General features: G+C 36.8%; 2 protein-coding genes and 1 non-coding gene across 3 annotated transcripts; 2 read left to right on the top strand and 1 right to left on the bottom strand.

Annotated features, from left to right (window-relative positions):
- The first annotated feature begins 1144 nt into the window (after nt 1-1144).
- On the top strand, nt 1145-3930 carry LOC145138095 (la-related protein 6C-like). The gene is made up of 10 exons (XM_079072243.1): nt 1145-1697; nt 1814-1895; nt 2012-2106; nt 2179-2250; nt 2442-2521; nt 2608-2686; nt 2770-2817; nt 3076-3144; nt 3228-3356; nt 3528-3930. The coding sequence occupies exons 1-10, from the start codon at nt 1347-1349 to the stop codon at nt 3765-3767; spliced, it is 1245 nt and encodes a 414-aa protein (XP_078928369.1). The 5' UTR covers nt 1145-1346; the 3' UTR covers nt 3768-3930.
- Nucleotides 3931-4927: 997 nt separating this feature from the next.
- On the top strand, nt 4928-5001 carry TRNAI-AAU (transfer RNA isoleucine (anticodon AAU)). The gene has a single exon. It is a non-coding gene; the product is annotated as a tRNA-Ile (tRNA).
- A 1579-nt stretch (nt 5002-6580) lies between these two features.
- LOC145139983 (akuammiline synthase 1-like) lies at nt 6581-7927 on the bottom strand. Its single transcript, XM_079073618.1, has one exon. It carries the CDS (start codon nt 7925-7927, stop codon nt 6581-6583), a length of 1347 nt encoding a protein of 448 aa, XP_078929744.1.
- Between the last annotated feature and the right edge of the window lie 10501 nt (nt 7928-18428).

Genomic DNA, 18428 nt, shown 5'->3' with positions numbered 1-18428 from the left:
AATTTAAACTATAATTTTGTTGATTTTGGTATTATATTCAATGAGTTACAGTCTTTCAAAGTTGAGCTATCAAAGCTGAAAATTTTCAGCTTTTCAGCAACGTTTTTAAAATTTTGTAATCTGTGAAAATTTTTAAACAACCATAACTCATTCGTTTTAAGTCGGATTGACACACGGTTTTTTCCAACGTTTAATTTACAGTTTGTACATAAATTTAGACTATAATTTTGTTGATTTTGGTATTATATTCAATGAGTTACAGTCTTTCAAATTTGAGCTATCAAAGCTGAAAAATTTCAGCTTTTCAGCAAGATTTTTAAAATTTTGTAATCTGTGAAATTTTTTAAACAACCATAACTCATTCGTTTTAAGTCGGATTGACCTGCGGTTTTTTTCAACATTTAGTTTACAGTTTGTAGATGAATTTAGACTATAATTTTGTTGATTTTGGTATTACATTTAGTGAGTTACAATCCTTCAAAATTGAGCTATCAAAGCTGAAATATTTCAACTTTTTAACTATTATTTTAGACTATAATTATGAATTTTATATATCTTTGACAGATAAATCATATGAAAGAGATCTTGGTGAACTTGATTTATATGTTAGTTGCTTTTATTTGGAAAATTAATTTTGTAAGTTATAATATTATAACATTAAGGTAGATTAGCTATGCATGAAACGGAAACGTAATCATTTTTACAAGTTGTATCGTATCAAACCAAATAACATATTCGTTTTAACGAGTTCTATCAAACCCAAAAACTTATTTTAACGACTTGTACTCTTTGCAATTAAAGTTGTACCAGTCCAAACGGGTCCAAGAACCGGAAAACCCAGACCCGGACACGGACACGGACACGACTCATCCGGTCCGGTCCACGGTCCACAATATTCTCCATAACCGGTCCGGTCCAAGAGCCGGTCCAGTCCAGTTCGGTCCAAATGATCACCCCTACTGGCTAGTTCACGATCAGAATAATAGTTGTTAATGATCAAGTGAAAATTTAATGGTCAAATAAAAAAAATATTATTATTGCCTTGATGATCATTTTGAGTAAATAAATATAAATATAAAAAAAATAAAAGCCATAAAACGCTTTCAAAATGCCCTCATTATATTTATAAAATCGACAACTTTTGAGCGCCAAACATGGAATGGAAATGAAAATGCAGTTACCAAACTGTGAGAAAACCATGCCAATTTCTTCGCTTCAATGCAACCCCTCTTACCATGTCTATGTGAGAGAATGAACATGGTCCAAATTTTCTTGATGGAGAGAGATTGGATTGGTTCTTCGCTCTAATCTTTGTAAGAAAAGATTGAAAAACACCAATAAAAAAAATGGCGCAGGCACAACCAGAAGAAAAATTGCAGGAAATAAGAGACAAAGAAGCATCCAGGAAGGAAGAAAAAAGGGAAATTTCCAGTTCTCCTTCTTTTAAATTCAATGCACACGCACCTGAATTCGTCCCTAGTTCGCACACCCAGATTCCGGTTTCCGGTTATTTTTATCCATGCTTTAACTATCTGGGTGTCGGCGGGAACGACGGCGGTGGTTCCGGTGAATGGGTTTATGTTGGTGGCAGCGATCAAGATCAACAAGTGCAGTTTTTCTCCAATCCAGATGTTGTGATCCCCAACTATTCGAAGAATGTCCTCACTGAGGATCTTCAACAAAAAATCATCAAACAGGTCACTTCTCTTGTTTTTCAGAATTAAATATCCATTAATCCGAATTCAGAATAAATTTCCCAAATAAGGGTGTTTAATTTTGTCTTCAAAATGAGTTTTTATCGCATCCCTAACAGGTGGAGTATCAATTTAGTGGCCTGAGCCTGCTTGCAAACGAATCCCTGGTGAAACACATTAACAAGGACCCTGAAGGCTATGGTGAGCTTTTACACCATTCGTTTTTATCCATTTAATCGTTTTTTATTTTGTGGATCTTGTTTATATAGCATCAAGAAAATGAATATGTGATCTATGAATATTTCCTTGTGTAACAGTTCCTATATCTGTTATTGCATCTATGAAGAAAATCAAATCTTGCATTACTAATAATCATCTGCTTGCTCAAGCTCTTTGCTCATCTTCAAAGTTGGTATGTTCTTTGACATTTGAACAATTACAATTTACAATTGGTTCTTCATTGGTCTAATTGTGTCCTTGTTAGGTTGTAAGCAATGATGGCAAAAAAGTTAGGCGTAAACACCCCTTCACGGAAAAAGACAAAGAAGAGCTTCAGGTTACTCGACTAAACTTGCATACTAATGCTTAGGTTGTACTGCATTTGACGTGCATTGGCAGTGAGACATAAGTTGTTGTCTTTTGTTTTGTACTGTCCAGTCTTGCCCTGTCCTGTTTAACAAATGTAGCCTTATCAACCATCTTGCAAGTTTTTTAGAACTTGAATCAATGTTTCTTTTTTCCATGTAGTCTCGCACCGTGGTTGCAGAGAATCTTCCTGAAGATCATTCTCATCAAAATCTTGAGAAAATCTTTAATGTCGTGAGAAGGTAGAATTTGGAACCCATTTTTTATATCAAGTTTCATCCGTTAAATTAATTTTATAAATTGTTGAATGAGTTTGCTTATTGTATAGTGTGAAAGCCATACGTATTTGCCATCCACCGGAGCCTAATTCCTCACGTTCTAGAGGAGATTATGTTTTTAGCAACAAGGTATTATCAACTCATTATTTACTTCATTTGATCTTTTGGTATGTTATTTACTTCATTAAACATGCTTTATTTTTGCTTTAAAGCTTCATGCTTTGGTAGAGTACGAAACTGCAGAAATGGCTGAGAAAGCGGTACGTTTCTACTAATGAATCTTGAACACTAGGACTGGACTGACCGGACTGGATAATCTTTTTAGAGTTATTTTCAACGATAACGACGTAAAGGACATTCATGTCCTTTCCACTTCCGGTCCCACCTTCTTCCACCTTTTTGAATAGGACAAAAAGTTACAATTTTTGTCCTATTGATATCAGTCTCGAGTCCCAGGTACATTTTGTTTTGTCTTGTCACGTGTGTATCAAACAGATTTTAAGAAGTTGTGTTTTCAGGTTGAAAAGTTGAATGATGAAAGGAATTGGCGAAAAGGGCTAAGAGTTAGGTTGCTGCTTCGTCGTTCTGTATGTGATATACGCTTCTTGTTATTTAAATACCGATTTACTCTTTATAAAGTTTATGCAAATCTTATGATTTAAATGTACAGCCAAAGTCTGTATTGAAGAGCAGGAAGTCAGAGTTTGACGGAATACTTGACGATGATAATGATGAACCATTCGATTCGCCTGAAGAATCCTCTCCAACTATCTTTACTGAAACTGTTGTCGACAATAACGTAAGCCCATAAACACTGTCACCGTCACTATTACTATCAGTGTCATACTGACAATTATCATTGTCATTGTCATTGTCATCGTCATCGTCATTGTCATTGTCATTGTCATTGTCATTGTTATCGTTACCGTTACTATTTACATATGCTGAATGTTGATTCTTATACCGATAGGTTGAAGAGGGTTCGAAGAAAGGATGGGCACGATTACGTGGGAAGTCAAAGATACGAACCCCGACACATAACGGACGTGGGGTTCTTTCAGGGTCGCCACAATCAAGTGGGTCGGCCCATTCCGAAACATCATCACCTAAGTTGAGTCCAAAAGGGCCAAGAATGCCAGATGGAACAAGGGGTTTTACCATGGGAAGAGGGAAGCCAATGTCTCCTCATGCTCTAACTAGCACACCATAAGTGTTGTTTTAAATTTTGTAAGGTTAGTTCTATATAGTTGATGCTAGTTTTTTATTCCCCAAACATCAAACTATAGGAGGTTTTTTTATTTTATTTTATTTTTATTTTGTATTTGTAATAATTTGTTGTTTTGATGAATTCCTTTTGTATATTTATGATTTAAGAGTGTGATTGTGTTTGTTGCCTGATAACATGCTTGTCTGATATTGTATTATATATATATATATATATATATATATATATATATATATATATATATATATATATATATATATATATATATTATTGAAGTTACATTAGGGATACAATAAAATACTCAGGGTTGTAAACAAGCCGAGTCGAGCTCGAGCTTAAGTAGGATCGGGTTCGGCTCATTTAAAATTCATGGGGCTCGAGCTCAAGCTCAAGCTTACTTTTCAAATTTTGAGCTCGGCTCGTGGATGAATTAAAATGCTCGAGCTCGGCTTGCGCTCAACTTGTTTGTGAGACGAGCCTAAACAAGTCTAAGCTCGATTCGGTTAATAGTCAAATATCAAGCTCGTTTTTGTTTTTAAGCTCATTAAAAAACTTGTTTTGATATTTAATATTTAATATTTAATTATTTAACTATAATTTAATATAAAATTAATATTAATATTATATACATATACATAGGCTCGTTTATGCTCGCAAGCATAATCGAGCTCGGCAGATGAAGCTCAGGCTGGAGTTCGTTTAATAAATGAACCTGAAACTAAGCTCGAGCTCGTTTAACTCGTGCTCAAGTCGAGTTTTTTACGATTCGATCCCGAATAGCTCGGCTAAAAGATAACAATCTCTATATGTTTTAAAAATATATATATTTTTTCAAACAATTTCTATTAAAATTTTAGTTCTATTGTAACAGTGGTTTTAAATGATTGTTGTCATTTAAAAACTAGTAAGACATAATTAGATAATCATATAATTGAAGTTATGAATAATCGTTTAAATTACCTTAAAAACCCACTTTCATATGATAACTATTGAACCCAAAACCAAACACAGATTTCTTTTCTACCACACATTACAAAACTGATCAAATAGTAATACTCACTTTCGTAGTAAGCCTTATTTTTTAATTTTTTGTTGAAATGTATTGTGTAATATAGAGGATCACAGTTTCATTATTAAACAAACATGGCCCATTAGCTCAGTTGGTTAGAGCGTCGTGCTAATAACGCGAAGGTCGCAGGTTCGAGACCTGCATGGGCCATATTTAACTTTTTTTATTCATAATTTCTATTTTGAAGTCCAAAACTGCCTTCAGATTTTTCTTTCTTTTCCATCCCTAAACACAAATTTATATCATTCCTATCTAAAATCATTTTTTTAAGTTGAGACCTGCATTGGCCAAATATAACATTTTTATTCATAATTTCTATTTTGAAGTCCAAAATTAGAGCCTTATAGTTATAGGCACATCTGCTTTTTCTTTCTTTTCCATCCATAAACACAAAATTGTATCTTTCTAATCTAGAAATCATTTTTTTTAACAAAATAACTACCAAAGTAAAAAAAAAAATGTAATTCAACAAATATAAAACAAAAACTTAAAATCACTAGTATTTATCTTTCTATACAGTTTTAATTTTTACGTCTTTCACCATAAAATTTCTAAAAATAAACAAAATATATTTTTATCCGATGATCGTTGTAAGATTATACGTTTTCATATACCACTTGCATAAATAAAAACATATACCATTAATACCCCTATAGAAATGGACAACTACTACGTAAACATATCGGACAAGAAGGGATTGTTGATTGTGGATCGTCGGTTACACACAAGTAGAGGTGTGCATTTACCGGTTTTGAATTGGTTTGTGTTTTTCAAAAACCTATCTGGTTTTAAGTAGTTTTTTTTCTCAGTTAAACCACCGGTTCGGTTCAGTTATAGTAGAGAACCAGTAAAAAAAACTGGATTTTGATTTTTATTAAAACCTATTCCTAACCGGCGGTTCGGTTTTAGTTGAACCCGTTATTAAAAAACCAATTTAAAATTCTTAATTTCTCATATCTATTTGCAAAATTTAAAAAAAAAATGGACTTTTTTTGTGGATTTTTTTTCAAAGAATATTTCTACAGTAAAAACGGTGTAAAATTAGAGTTTCAAGAAAGATAAAAAGAAAAATGTGTTTTATATATGCGGACAATCTTGCGGCTCAAAAAGGTGTTTTCGTAGAGGTTGTGCTATAAGTACCCCCATCTTTTCACTCACATTCAGTGTCACATTAGGGGGCTGCACAAACACTATTACACTCACATGTAGGAGGGGTACACAACATTGGGAGTACATATAAAAATTGTCTTTCATAGGCCAAAATGACTTTTCCTCGGCCCATCTACCGATTTAACAAGCATATACCAAATCATGGTTATTTTCGATATTTGACTAATTTTTTATTATTTTTTGAAAAGTGGTAAATGAGATTAGCCTATTACGTCTTTTTGTATTTAAAGATCTACTAATTGAATTGATATAGAAGATAAATGCAAATAAAAGAGTTTTGGCATTATATTTATAAAGATGACTTCTTATATTTTTTGGAAGTTGCTCATGCCATAAGCTAAAAGTTGAGGATGAATTGCATAAATAAAGTTTAAGTTCAAAATTTACACATTCCAAAAATTGTTAGTGTTATTTGAAAGTAAAATCTACAAGCTAGCATAACATAGATATGATAAATCACGAATTTCAAGCATACAAAATAAACTTGGCAAAAATAATTTTAGAAATTAACTAGATTCGGAAATCCTGCTATAAAATTAAGCCATATATATATGAGAAACTAGCAAAAGGCAAGAAGCTCATGGTCACTTTGAATAGTGGCCATATCTTGCTTTCCCAAACACACAAGTGCTTCAATACCATCCCTGTTTGGAGTATCCATGAGAATAAAGCTATTCTTCCTTAAATTTCCGGCCGTGGTTACTTTTACAGGCTTTCCCCACCCAAAATCAATCTCATATCCAGGAAACCCACACATGCTTGAACAAATATACATGTGATCATCATTCATTTTGATTTCTTCTAAATCAGCTTGGGTAAAAAGATCAAACACGGTTTCAATATTTCTTATGCCTAGAAGTTCCAACTTTTTCACCTTCAGGTCATTGATGAATGACTCTGCACTGATTTCACTTTCGTTATTTGTTACCATCTCAATTGCCACAGCGAAATTTCCTATGCTCTTTTCAGGCATCGACTCAATCATTATGTTTCTTAAGTTTAATGCATGGTCAATTCCAGTGGGTTTGAAGGAGCCTGAGTTATTCTTAGTAGCTGCTCCCACTGCACACTTGTAAAGTAACCAACTCAAAACTTCAGCACGAGTAGCGTTTGTGATGGGTTCAACACATTCTGATGTTATGGCTTTGACTTTGAGTTTGAGCTCGTTTATCTTTGAGTTAGGGAACATGAAACTCCTTGTGACACAGTCCTTCGATTCATAATCAAGCGAATCTCCAATATAATTCAATTTCATGGATTCAACAGAAATGAACTTGGGGTCAACTAGAACTTCATGTTCATGCTTATCGGAGCAAAACCGTGTCATTGTAGCCCAATCGTTTATAAATTGAACCAAACTGCTTCCATCTGCTATCTTGTGGGACATCGACACTGCAACTGCTACTCCACCACATTCAAAATGGTTGACCTGAACTGCAAGTGGGATGATCACTTCGTCGTTTTCAAGATCATCATCTCTACTGTTGGAGTTGCAATATACTAGACCATGTGGAAAGAATTGATCAAGATCTTCATGCTGCGAGTTCTTAAGGAAATCCAAAAGTGTACTATCGATTGATGCTTCAAGGAACTCAGCTCCATTGTCGTTGCAATCTACAAAAACTGGTGCGACTTTGGGTAGCCTACCAGCAAAAGGGTAGTACTTTATTAATGTTTGAGATAATGAGCTCTTGAGGTCAAGCGTTTTGTCATGGGAACTACGATAAATGCTGGTGTTCCGGTAGAATGCAACCATCGGCATATATGCATGCGGAATGATTTGATCAATCACTGAAAGATTGTAAGTTTTGAGGTGAGAAGGTGTCGGAGAAGAGGGTTTGATGATTTCTCTAGAGACGATTGTGTGAAGCTGCCTTCTAGCAAATCTTACCAGGCTACGTATCATCATCGTTTTTACATATAAAAAAAGGTGGAGGGTTTTAACCTTATAGATACATGCACACACACATAGTTAGCCGTTTTCAATTGTGGGAATCTAGTCGAGACAAATTATGAAGACAATCATCATGATAAAACTCTAGACTAATAAATATTGTAAAATTAATAAAATTCAGCCTGCACATGAGAAAATGAAAAGTTGCCGTCGAATATTTGTACATAAATGCGTGAAAAACTATGATCATGTCATATCCATATTAAAATTCTTTAGATATAACCTAATATCTATGCAAACTTTCCAATCAGTGAATTTCTTTTAACTGAGATCGATTAAAACAAATTTAATTTGTCCATCTTGGAGCTTAGATTTCGGATATGTGGATGTGGGCTCTACAGTGGTTCGGTTTAGGCTTTGGATCCAAGTTGACGTTTCCCCGATCTACTTGCTGCAGTACTGCACTCTCCTTGGCAACGGCTCATTGTCAGAAAAAGAAAAAGGGTGGCTTATGTGCTGGTCGGAGGCGTTTACTTGGCTAAAATATGGGGGAAAGTTTTAAAACACTCAACGAATTACTTGAAGATGCTTTTATTTTCTCATTTTCCCTGGCGTTCTAAAAAAAGGTAGAGCTAAATATTAAAACCATATTCTATATGAATTAAGACAGTTTCGCATCATCATAACTTTTTTTTTTGTTACAAGTTCCAAGATTATCTTATAGAACACTAATAGAAAAAAAGTTTTTAATGACATTCAAATTACAGCATATGAGAATTTTATGACAAACAAAAACATATAAAAACAAAGTCATCTTTTGTGAAATCCAAGGATTTATGACAAGCATAATTGTCTCTTGTACAATTATGTCATCTTTTGCAAACATTTACAACATACAAAAAACTGTCATCGTTTAAAATTGTGTCGTGTTTTAGTGTCATAATTGATATTACTTATATTTATACATATTTTAGGCATTATTTTAATACATTTTAAGTTATATTTTGGTTAAATGCAAAGATATTTAGTACTTATTAAATTAAATTACATTTGCAGCAAAAAAAGACATTCTTGAGGAAAAATAACCAAAACCGACAAACGCTGGACCCTGGAAGGACTGGAGCCGAGCTGGGAGCTTAATTGTAACATCCATAAAGTTTATGTAAAATCTAAACTTTTCAAACATTTCAAAACCATCCATTGTTTACAAATTGTTTTCAAAATGTTCCAATATCAGAGTTTTCCCAGAAATCACAACATGAAAAACGAGGAGGTGAACGATCAAGCTTTCGTCTTCCCGCGATCATATGATGTACCTGAAACAAAATCCACAACTATAAGACATAAGCTTAGTGGGTTCCCCCAAAATACCAACGCCGTATAACAAAACAATATCATAAACAAACAGTATGCATATAGTCTTCATATGACTGGACCGCCTCACTGGGCCTTCAGTCTATATGGCCCACTCTCAAAACCTTCAGCATGTCTAGACCGCCTTACCGGGCCTTCAACCTGTCTGGACCGTTCTCCGGGCCTTCGGCCTGACTCGTACGCCCCGATGGGCCTTCAGTCTATCCAGGCCGCCCTGGGTCTGTTGGCCTAGAGCACAAAGCAGGACCGCCTCAATCCACCCGCAATCACATCACCACATAGATATCAGACGCTAGCTAGCACATACAATAATCATACAGGCCTAACAGATCATCAATCATGGCATCATCCTATACACTAGGATACAGATTTAACAGATCGCTACACATAGCATCATACTGTAACACCTATAAAAAATCAAGCCAATTTAAAACTTTTTCAAACATCCAAAAGCTATTAGTTATTACAAAATGTTTTCAAAATAGTTTCATATCAAGTATCCCAGAAATCATAAGTCCAAAACATGAGGATGTCTACGATCACACCTTCGCCTTGCCGAGACATCTGAAGCACCTAAAACAATAAACTGAAACCGTAAGCACAAAGCTTAGTGAGTTCCCCCAAATACACATACACACAACAATACACATATAATCACAAACAACATACTATGGGTCCAATCAACCATCGGGTTGGAATACCCCAGACCCTCAACCATCGAGTTGGAATGCCAACATACTTTGGGTCCAATCAACCATCGGGTTGGAATACCCCAGGACCTCAACCATCGGGTTGGAATGCCAACATACTATGGGTCAAGTCATCCTCGGGATGGTATACCCTCGGCCCACAACCATCGGGTTGGAATGCCCACATACTACGAGTCCAATCATCCTCGGGATGGAATACTCATGGCCCACAACCATCGGGTTGTAATGCCCACATACTACGAGTCCAATCATCCTCGGGATGGAATACTCACGGCCCACAACCATCGGGTTGGAATGCCCACATACTACGAGTCCAATCATCCTCGGGATGGAATACTCACGGCCCACAACCATCGGGTTGGAATGCCCACATACTACGAGTCCAATCATCCTCGGGATGGAATACTCACGGCCCACAACCATCGAGTTGGAATGCCCAGGTCTGTTGGCTCTCGTACAAAGCAGATAAGCCTCAACCACCAATCAAACATGTACACATATAACACATAATTAAACAACAGTCTATAGACAGACAAACCGATCTAACAGATCATAACATCATAACAACATCCTATCTACTAGGATACTGATCTAACTGATCATAATAGCATAATATCATCCTATCTACCAGGATACTGATCTAACAAATCATACGATACTCGAGCATATAACATATCAGGATAATAATCCAAAAAGGGCCGGCCTTGGCGACTTAAACCCTTGAGTATAGTGAGGAAAACTCACCTCACACTCCTGAAGTCCCGCAGGCAAAAACCCTAGTTGCTGGATGACAGATTCCCGAACTCTCAACATCAAACAACACCCAATTAATAATTGGGTTCCAATACATAATCATAAGTCAATGCTTGGGTTAAAAGACTACTTTACCCCCAACCTAGCTGGATTCAAGCCCAATGCCCAACTCACACTCCAAAGGCCCAAAAGTCAACCAATGGACCAAAGCCCAACATATGGCCCAATTTTCCAAATTAGGCCCAAACCTCTTCATGGTCTCATATTAAGGCCCAACCATTTATCCTAGTCCCAACACTTCGCATTCGGATGGCCCAATATCTCAAAATCATTTGGGCCCAATTATGGCCCATCTATGGCCCAATTTTCCAAATTGGGCCCAAGTCCCTCACATGGGCCTTACCCTAAAGCCCATCCAAATATTTTAGTCCATTTACTTGTTCTTGGATAGCCCATCAATAGCCCAATCACCAAAGCCCAATAGAAATCCCAACTCAAGGCCCAAGCGAAATTAGGGTTTTTACATAAAATGACGATTAGGGTTAAGTGTTTCTTACTTAACCCATTAAGTCCATCACTCTACTAGATAAATCATACAGTGTGATTGGGTGTAATTCATAATTCAATTCCAATGGCCCAAAACGTGGGTCCCGATAAGCCCAAACCAACAAATCCAAAATTAGGATTTTCTAAACCCTAATTAAGGTTTCCAACCCAATCGCGTGCCCATTAGTCAAATGGTTAGGTTTTTAGGCCAATTAGGGCTTCATTAGGTCAATTAGGGTTAAATAGGTCAGGCACCACCCACTACCACCTCGATTAGTGGCGGTCAACGGCGGCTGACGACGGCGGCCACCACCTCGTGTCCAAGCATCTAAACTAACAATCCAAACACACAATGCACACTGCCACCCAACAGGGCGGCTGGTGGCGGCAGAGGGCGACAACCACTACCTCACGATGGTGGTTATGACTTTCTTGATTATACTAGTCACTAATTACAATTATACAATGCAATATCTCGAAATAAACCCACATACAATAAGATAAACACACCCACACATCCACCATTGTGGTGGCCGACGGTGGTAGAGGGTGGCAGCCACCATGGTGGTTCCCTTACAATTTCGGCCAACAGAAACGAGCATAAAAACAATTAGCAACAGCAGCACTAGGCTTTTCATGCTGAAACGGACGTAGCCACCCACCTGGTGACGCACGGTGACGGCAGCAGCATCACAAGTGCCCACAACGGCAGCTGACGATGGTTCATAGCAGCAACAGGCGCCTAGCGTCTGGCGACAGCTTGTCTTCAATGGAAACGGGCAGCGGCGGGACCAACGGAGCCGAGTCGTAGCGACGACGAATAGATGGAGGATCGTGGCATCAACGACGGCTAGGGTTTGGCAACGTCCTTCCTTGGTCTTGACGGATTCCTCCCGACAATCCCGCTTAACACATCGTCGTGTGCTGAGTACTTCATCTACGTCGGCGGCGGTGGCTGGAACGGGAGTAGTGAAGGTGGCGACTGGTGTATAGTGTGTCTAGGGTTAGGGTTAGGAAGCAAGGTGACGGGTTTATAAGTCCCGTCCATTTCAAACTTTGATCCATATTGACAATATTAGTCGCTCTTTCTCCTTTTTCTTTCAAATCAAATCCCAATGTTACCAAACGACCCTTCCAATACAAAACCCTTTTCAACTTACGTCCGAAATTTACTCTTTAACCCCCCTACTTCCATAAATCCTTTCATATTAAGTCTGAATGATACCAAACACCCCCTGACTTCTAAAATCCTTTTCAAAATAAATCCCGAAATTACACTTTAACCCCCGAAACCCAAATTATATTATTTGGCTTCCCGAAACCAACACCCTGCTAATTATTATTTGATTTTGGCTACAATAATAATAAAAATTAACATCTCGGGGTTTCGGGTTTATTATTTAATTACTCTATTTTAAACGGGATGTTACACATACGATAACCAGGATAATAATCCAAAAGGGCCGACCTTGGTGTCTTCGACCCTGTTAGTATAGTGAAGAAAACTCATCTCACAAGTAGTGTTGAACCGGTAATATCAATCCCAACTCACAGCTCCAACTCAATTGCCTACAATCACCAAGTGACTAACCTCATCAAAATCCCGAAATACCCTCAACCAAAGTCAAAGTCAAACTTGGTCAACCATGGTCAAAGTCAAAGTCAACAGTCCATGGTGACCCAACTCGTCGAGTGCATCTACTGACTCATCGAGTTCCTTCATATCTCAGAAAATCGTGAAAAGCTCGAGACAACTCGCCGAGTTACCAGAGCAACTCGTCGAGTTATTCAATATCCAAAAAGCAGGAAAACCCAACCCAACTCGCCGAGTTGGCTAGGCAACTCATCGAGTTTTCCTAGTCTTAAGGCGTTCAGACACTTCTAAGTGAAACCAAAGCCCCAAACTATAGATTTGTTCCCTTTAGGACTGAAATACAACGTAAAGTTGCTAGCTTTACGTCCATGTATGGCATCAAGAGGGCTAAATCACTCAAACAAGGCTTATCAAGGGACTTAGAGCATGAAGGAGGGCCAAGACTTGATAAAGTTGGAAACTTTAAGTCCATGGAGGCCATGAGATGTCCGGATCTGAAACCATGGCTTCATAACATGCTCAAATCAAAGAATGGTCCCAAAATAAGCTAATAATAGCCATAAACTTTCAAAACAAGAGATCTAGCAAAGGGATGATCAAGATAACGACTTTATACCTCCAAATGGTTGCAACAACACTGAAAATCTCAGATCTAAAGCTTCTCCCTTCAACTTTGCACCACCACTTCACACTCCTTCAAGAAAAGCACCAAAGAACACTCTTTAAGCTCACACACACACTCAAAATGGGGAAAGATACACGATTAGGGTTTTCTCTGGACCGAGGGGACGATGGGGGAGGCTAACAATGGGTCATAAGGTCTTTAAATAGGGTGTAAAACCCTAAAAAATTAGGGTTTCATAAGCAGCCGTCAACTCGTCGAGTTGGGGCCTTCCAACTCGTCGAGTAGACCTTAAAAGATACGCTGCCATTTAAAACTCTACACGACGAGTTGGCACCTTCCACCTGTTGGATTAGGTGTCTAAGCCCATAACTATAATTGGTATGTACTTGAACCGAGAGTAGCATGGTCCATTTGGGTTGCATATCACCAGGACAATTTGATAGGATGGACTTTTGAGAAGAGGTTATTGATGATTTGTTAATATATTATAAGTTCTAATATATTAATATGAAATCAAATGATTTAATTAGTATTGATCAAGAATTAATTTGGAATTAATTTTGTGATCAAAAGAGACTAATTAAATATATGGGGATTGATTTGGTGAATCATTCATTCTTATGGTGTGGGCCAATGATCCATGACTCTTTAGGTTGGGCTAAATCAATGTTACAACTCATGGATGATCCATGGGGGTTTTAAACCCATGGATCCTAAGGAATATGGAAGGTCATGAACATTAGGGTTTACATGGTGTAACCCTAATCTTGCCACACTATATAAGAAGCCCCTTAGCATCCAAAATTGGCTACTTGATACACTAGTGTTCTTGGAGTCACTATAGCCGATTTGAGTGAAAGAAACTCTCCCAAAAGTCTCCTTTGTTCTAGGTGTGTTGTGATTCCATTTGAGGTGCAACACTTAGGGCACTAAGTTCTTAAAGGCCAAACTCAAGAAGTTCTACAAGCTACAACAAAGAGGTAATTCTATAACTCCCTTTTATGTTGATTATTTCATTTTGTATGCTAGTTGTAGGCTTAATGCTTTGGAAACAATATTGCATGTATAATTAGAGAAAACATAGATCCAAAATGTGCACCATAGGATTGTTTTCCACTATACTTGATGTTTTATTAGTTTTCAAAGCAAAAAAATCGAATTTTCTGCATTCCGGACAGTGAAATCACCGAGTAAACTGGGGGACTCGCTGAGTCCACTCAGAAAAGGTCCAACTCGATGAGTCCAATTCATCTACTCGCCGAGTTGGTGCTCCAGTGGGCAGTTTTCGAGTTTTTTTGGCGTGTTTTGGATTAGAATCATTACCACAAAATGTTTTAGTTCATAAAATCTGATTTTGTTGATATGGTAATGATTATACTCATCCAAATGAAAGATAATTGTCAAAGTTTCATGATTTTTATTAGTTTATATGATTAGGCTAATTTCTTGAAACTTGTTTGATATGAATTATCTTAACTTCTGAGTTTAATTAGATCATAGACATATTGTGTGGTTTTGTTAGTTACAATTTTTGATCTAAATGTTTTTGATGAAATCCATAACTTGTCCTCAAGTTATGAAAAGTGAAAAGTCTCATTTTTAAATGTCATCATAAAATGGTTTTAAGTCTTCCATAACTTGTCCTCAAGTTACGGAACTTGAAAAGTCTTTTACATAAATGTTTTTATGAACTCCATAACTTGTCCTTAAGTTATGGAATGTCAAGAGTCTTTTCATAAAACCTATATTAAACTCATAAGTTATGGATTCCAAAAGTTTTTGAATAGTTCAAAACTTGCCTTCAAGTTTTGGAATTCGTAAGTGCAAAGTCTCACTTTGAAACATTTAGTTCCAAACCCTAGAATTTTAAAAGTTTAACATTCAACCCTTATACAATTATAATATTATAGGTTTAATATTTATATAATGTATAAGAGTAAATTCATTCTTACCGTTAGTAGGCCTCATTCACGAAGCCGGTCTATAAGGGGGTATAAGGTTACTGCCTATAAAATGGCAGTTTAATGGGTGTCCACTCTCACCCACAGCTTCCTTGACTGGTGGAGGGTCGTTAGCCGAACAGGTTTGATAGGACATTTAAACTCTCATTAAAAGTATAATGAAACACTAAGTAACTAAACACTTATAAATTCCCAATCTTAGTTACTTAGGAAAATGTGAATTTGGTGCTAACCCATGAAATTGCACTTTGCACCTTGTTAAGTCGTTAATGGAGCGTGTGTGGTTAACCGGCACACTAATATGGGACTGACAGTGCGTGGCAAAGGGTAGCTTGATGTTAATTATAGATCAATGGAGCGTGTGTGGTTAACCGGCACATTGATTAGGTGGTTGTAACATTGGGTGTACCAAGCTAATTTGCATGGTTATTCACACCTTGTTTGTGACCATCGGCATCCCAGTCACAAACTTGAAGGGCACAATCGAGATTTAAACATGCCATTGAAAATTTCAATGAATCTCAAAGGATCTAGGAATTTCAATCCATTTAAAACTTAATAATCAATTTCGTTTTCATGGTGGAAATTGGTAAATCGTCATTTACCTACCTTCAAATATTTTTCAATTTGGATTACGGCATCCCTCTTCCGAATGGTAAAATATTGTGTTGGGTCCTAGCCTTAATATTTCATGTTGGGTGTTATATTAAGGACTAAAATCAACTAAACTTGAATTTCCCCCATTATAGATGTCTAGTTCAGACAACTATGGTCTTCCCAAATCTTTTGAAAAAAACTTTCTTTATAAAGATGAGTTTCCACAAGGCGATCAAGGTGAAAGATTAATCCCTTCTTCGTGTTGTAGGGGAAGTTCACTTCCTCCACCTCCTCCAATTATTCTCCCTAACCCACAAGTTCAAGGTCACTCAAAGCCCTATTGGCAGGAAGGAAAAGTCTGTATGTGCTCACGTCTTGGAGATGAAGTTACATATTGACAAGCTAGGAGAGTTGGGTGTCGAAGTCTCAAGGAAGTTGGCTGTTGACTGGGTTCTTCAATCACTTCCTAAGTCATATAGCGGGTTCCCTTCAGGACTACTATATGGAAGATCACGACATAACCCTTATTGATCTAACATATTTGCTTGTTGCTACTGAATCAGAAATGGTTTGGTGCACTGGTAAAGCAAAATTGATTGGAAGATCTACTCCCAAAACATCCATGGACATTGACAATGGAAACATTGGAAGTCCAGAAAAGCTTTCTCTTCCCAATGGAAAGGGATCGACCATGATCAAGTCATTTGACCAAATGGTAAAGAGAAAGGCTAATTCTGAGATGGTCTCGTGTACCATTCCTAAAGATTCCATATGTTTCTATTGCCAAGAGAAGGGGAATTGGTTGCAAAGCTGCCATATTTACCTGAAAGATCCAAGGTTGGTAAAGTCAAAATATTTGACTCTGCTTCAGGTAAGTCAACTATCTAACTCTATTAAGTTCCTATTTGGAGATCCTTAATACATGATGTAATGTAATTACATTTTGATGTTTTCAAGGATCGAAGAAGAGAAAGGAAGCTTAAAGGAAGAGTATGTTGAATCTGGTTGCGAAGATGTATTTCAATCTCATGGTTCGATGATCGGATTTTTGAGCTGCTGCTTAAGAGTTATGATATATTGCTTAGAAATTTGTAATAACATAGTTTTCATTTGTAATTGCATTGTAAGGAAAAGTTTTTCCGCATTTTATAAATAAATAAATTTTGTTTTTATTTTATTATATCTCCTTGCAATGGCATTTGTGAAAATTGATGTTTGTATGTTTCTATGTTATCAATATGAATTTGATTCTTTTGTTTGTGGTAGTGTCGAGAATTTGCCAAATAAGGAAAGATTCTCATCAACCAAGTTTCAATTGTACAGAAACTTGGAATCATGCAACTTGTTTTGTATGATGAATGAGAATTTTCGTCTATGGGAAATTAAGACTAATTCCTTGTTCACATGAATATATGAGTCACGTGAAGGACTAGGGATCGGGTACACTGGGTATGCGCTGGTCAGGTCCACCACAAAGAACGATAATATTATTCGTCATGATTTACTAAAGTTAAGTAAATATGGTTATGCTTACAAGTTTAAGTATAATTCTGGAACATTGGAAAAGTTTCAATGTATGGCAGAACGAATGAGAAGAATCAAAATAGGCAAAAAGATAAAAGTTTCTCCAATCTGAAAAGATGGGAGAGTACTTGAGTATTGTGTTTTATGATCATCTTAATGATTGTGAAAACCATGTCACAATTGATCCTCTAAAGATATCTTGGTGCATTTGTATGGCTAAGAAGAGGAATCATGAACTGTTGAAACGGTTAAATCTAGAAGATGAGTCGTACTCCGTTCCAAGAACAAGTCTTAGAGTCATACTCCATGATTGTATCTTGAGTGACATAATCTTAAGAAAGGTTTATAACACTTGTCAAGTGTAGAGTAAAATGTTTTCTACTCTTGTACATTTGAAATTGGTAAGTTGTGATGTCTTGGATAAGACAAACACCAACTAAGGCCAATTGTGTGAAGTGTCAGTCTTGATTAGAATCCGCACTAACTCTTCAATATTAGTTTGTCAAGTAATGTTCCTTGACAAAGTGAATATTATATGTCAAGAGGTCAGTGGGAGTCTTAAAGATCTTGAAAGTTTCAAGAACTAATCAAGGGTAAACCTATTGTTAGACACTAGCACACGACTTGAGGTTTGTAACCTATCGTGTTGACATATTCTTGTTTTTGTGCCCATTCCAGTTAAAGTTGACTATGAATGTGAGTTCTATGAGTTCTCAGTTGTTTGCATAACAACTTGGAAGAAATGGTAGGCCCTTGTGCTGCCAGGTGGCAAGAAATTAAGATTGAACAAGTTCAGTCCATATGAGTTTGGATTTGTCACTAACCTTGT

This window comes from Lactuca virosa, chromosome 9 (assembly GCF_052849685.1).
Source record: "Lactuca virosa cultivar CGN04683 chromosome 9, Lactuca_virosa_CGN04683_v6, whole genome shotgun sequence".
NCBI classification, from domain to species: Eukaryota; Viridiplantae; Streptophyta; class Magnoliopsida; order Asterales; family Asteraceae; genus Lactuca; species Lactuca virosa.
This window is presented reverse-complemented; position numbering and strand designations above follow the sequence as displayed.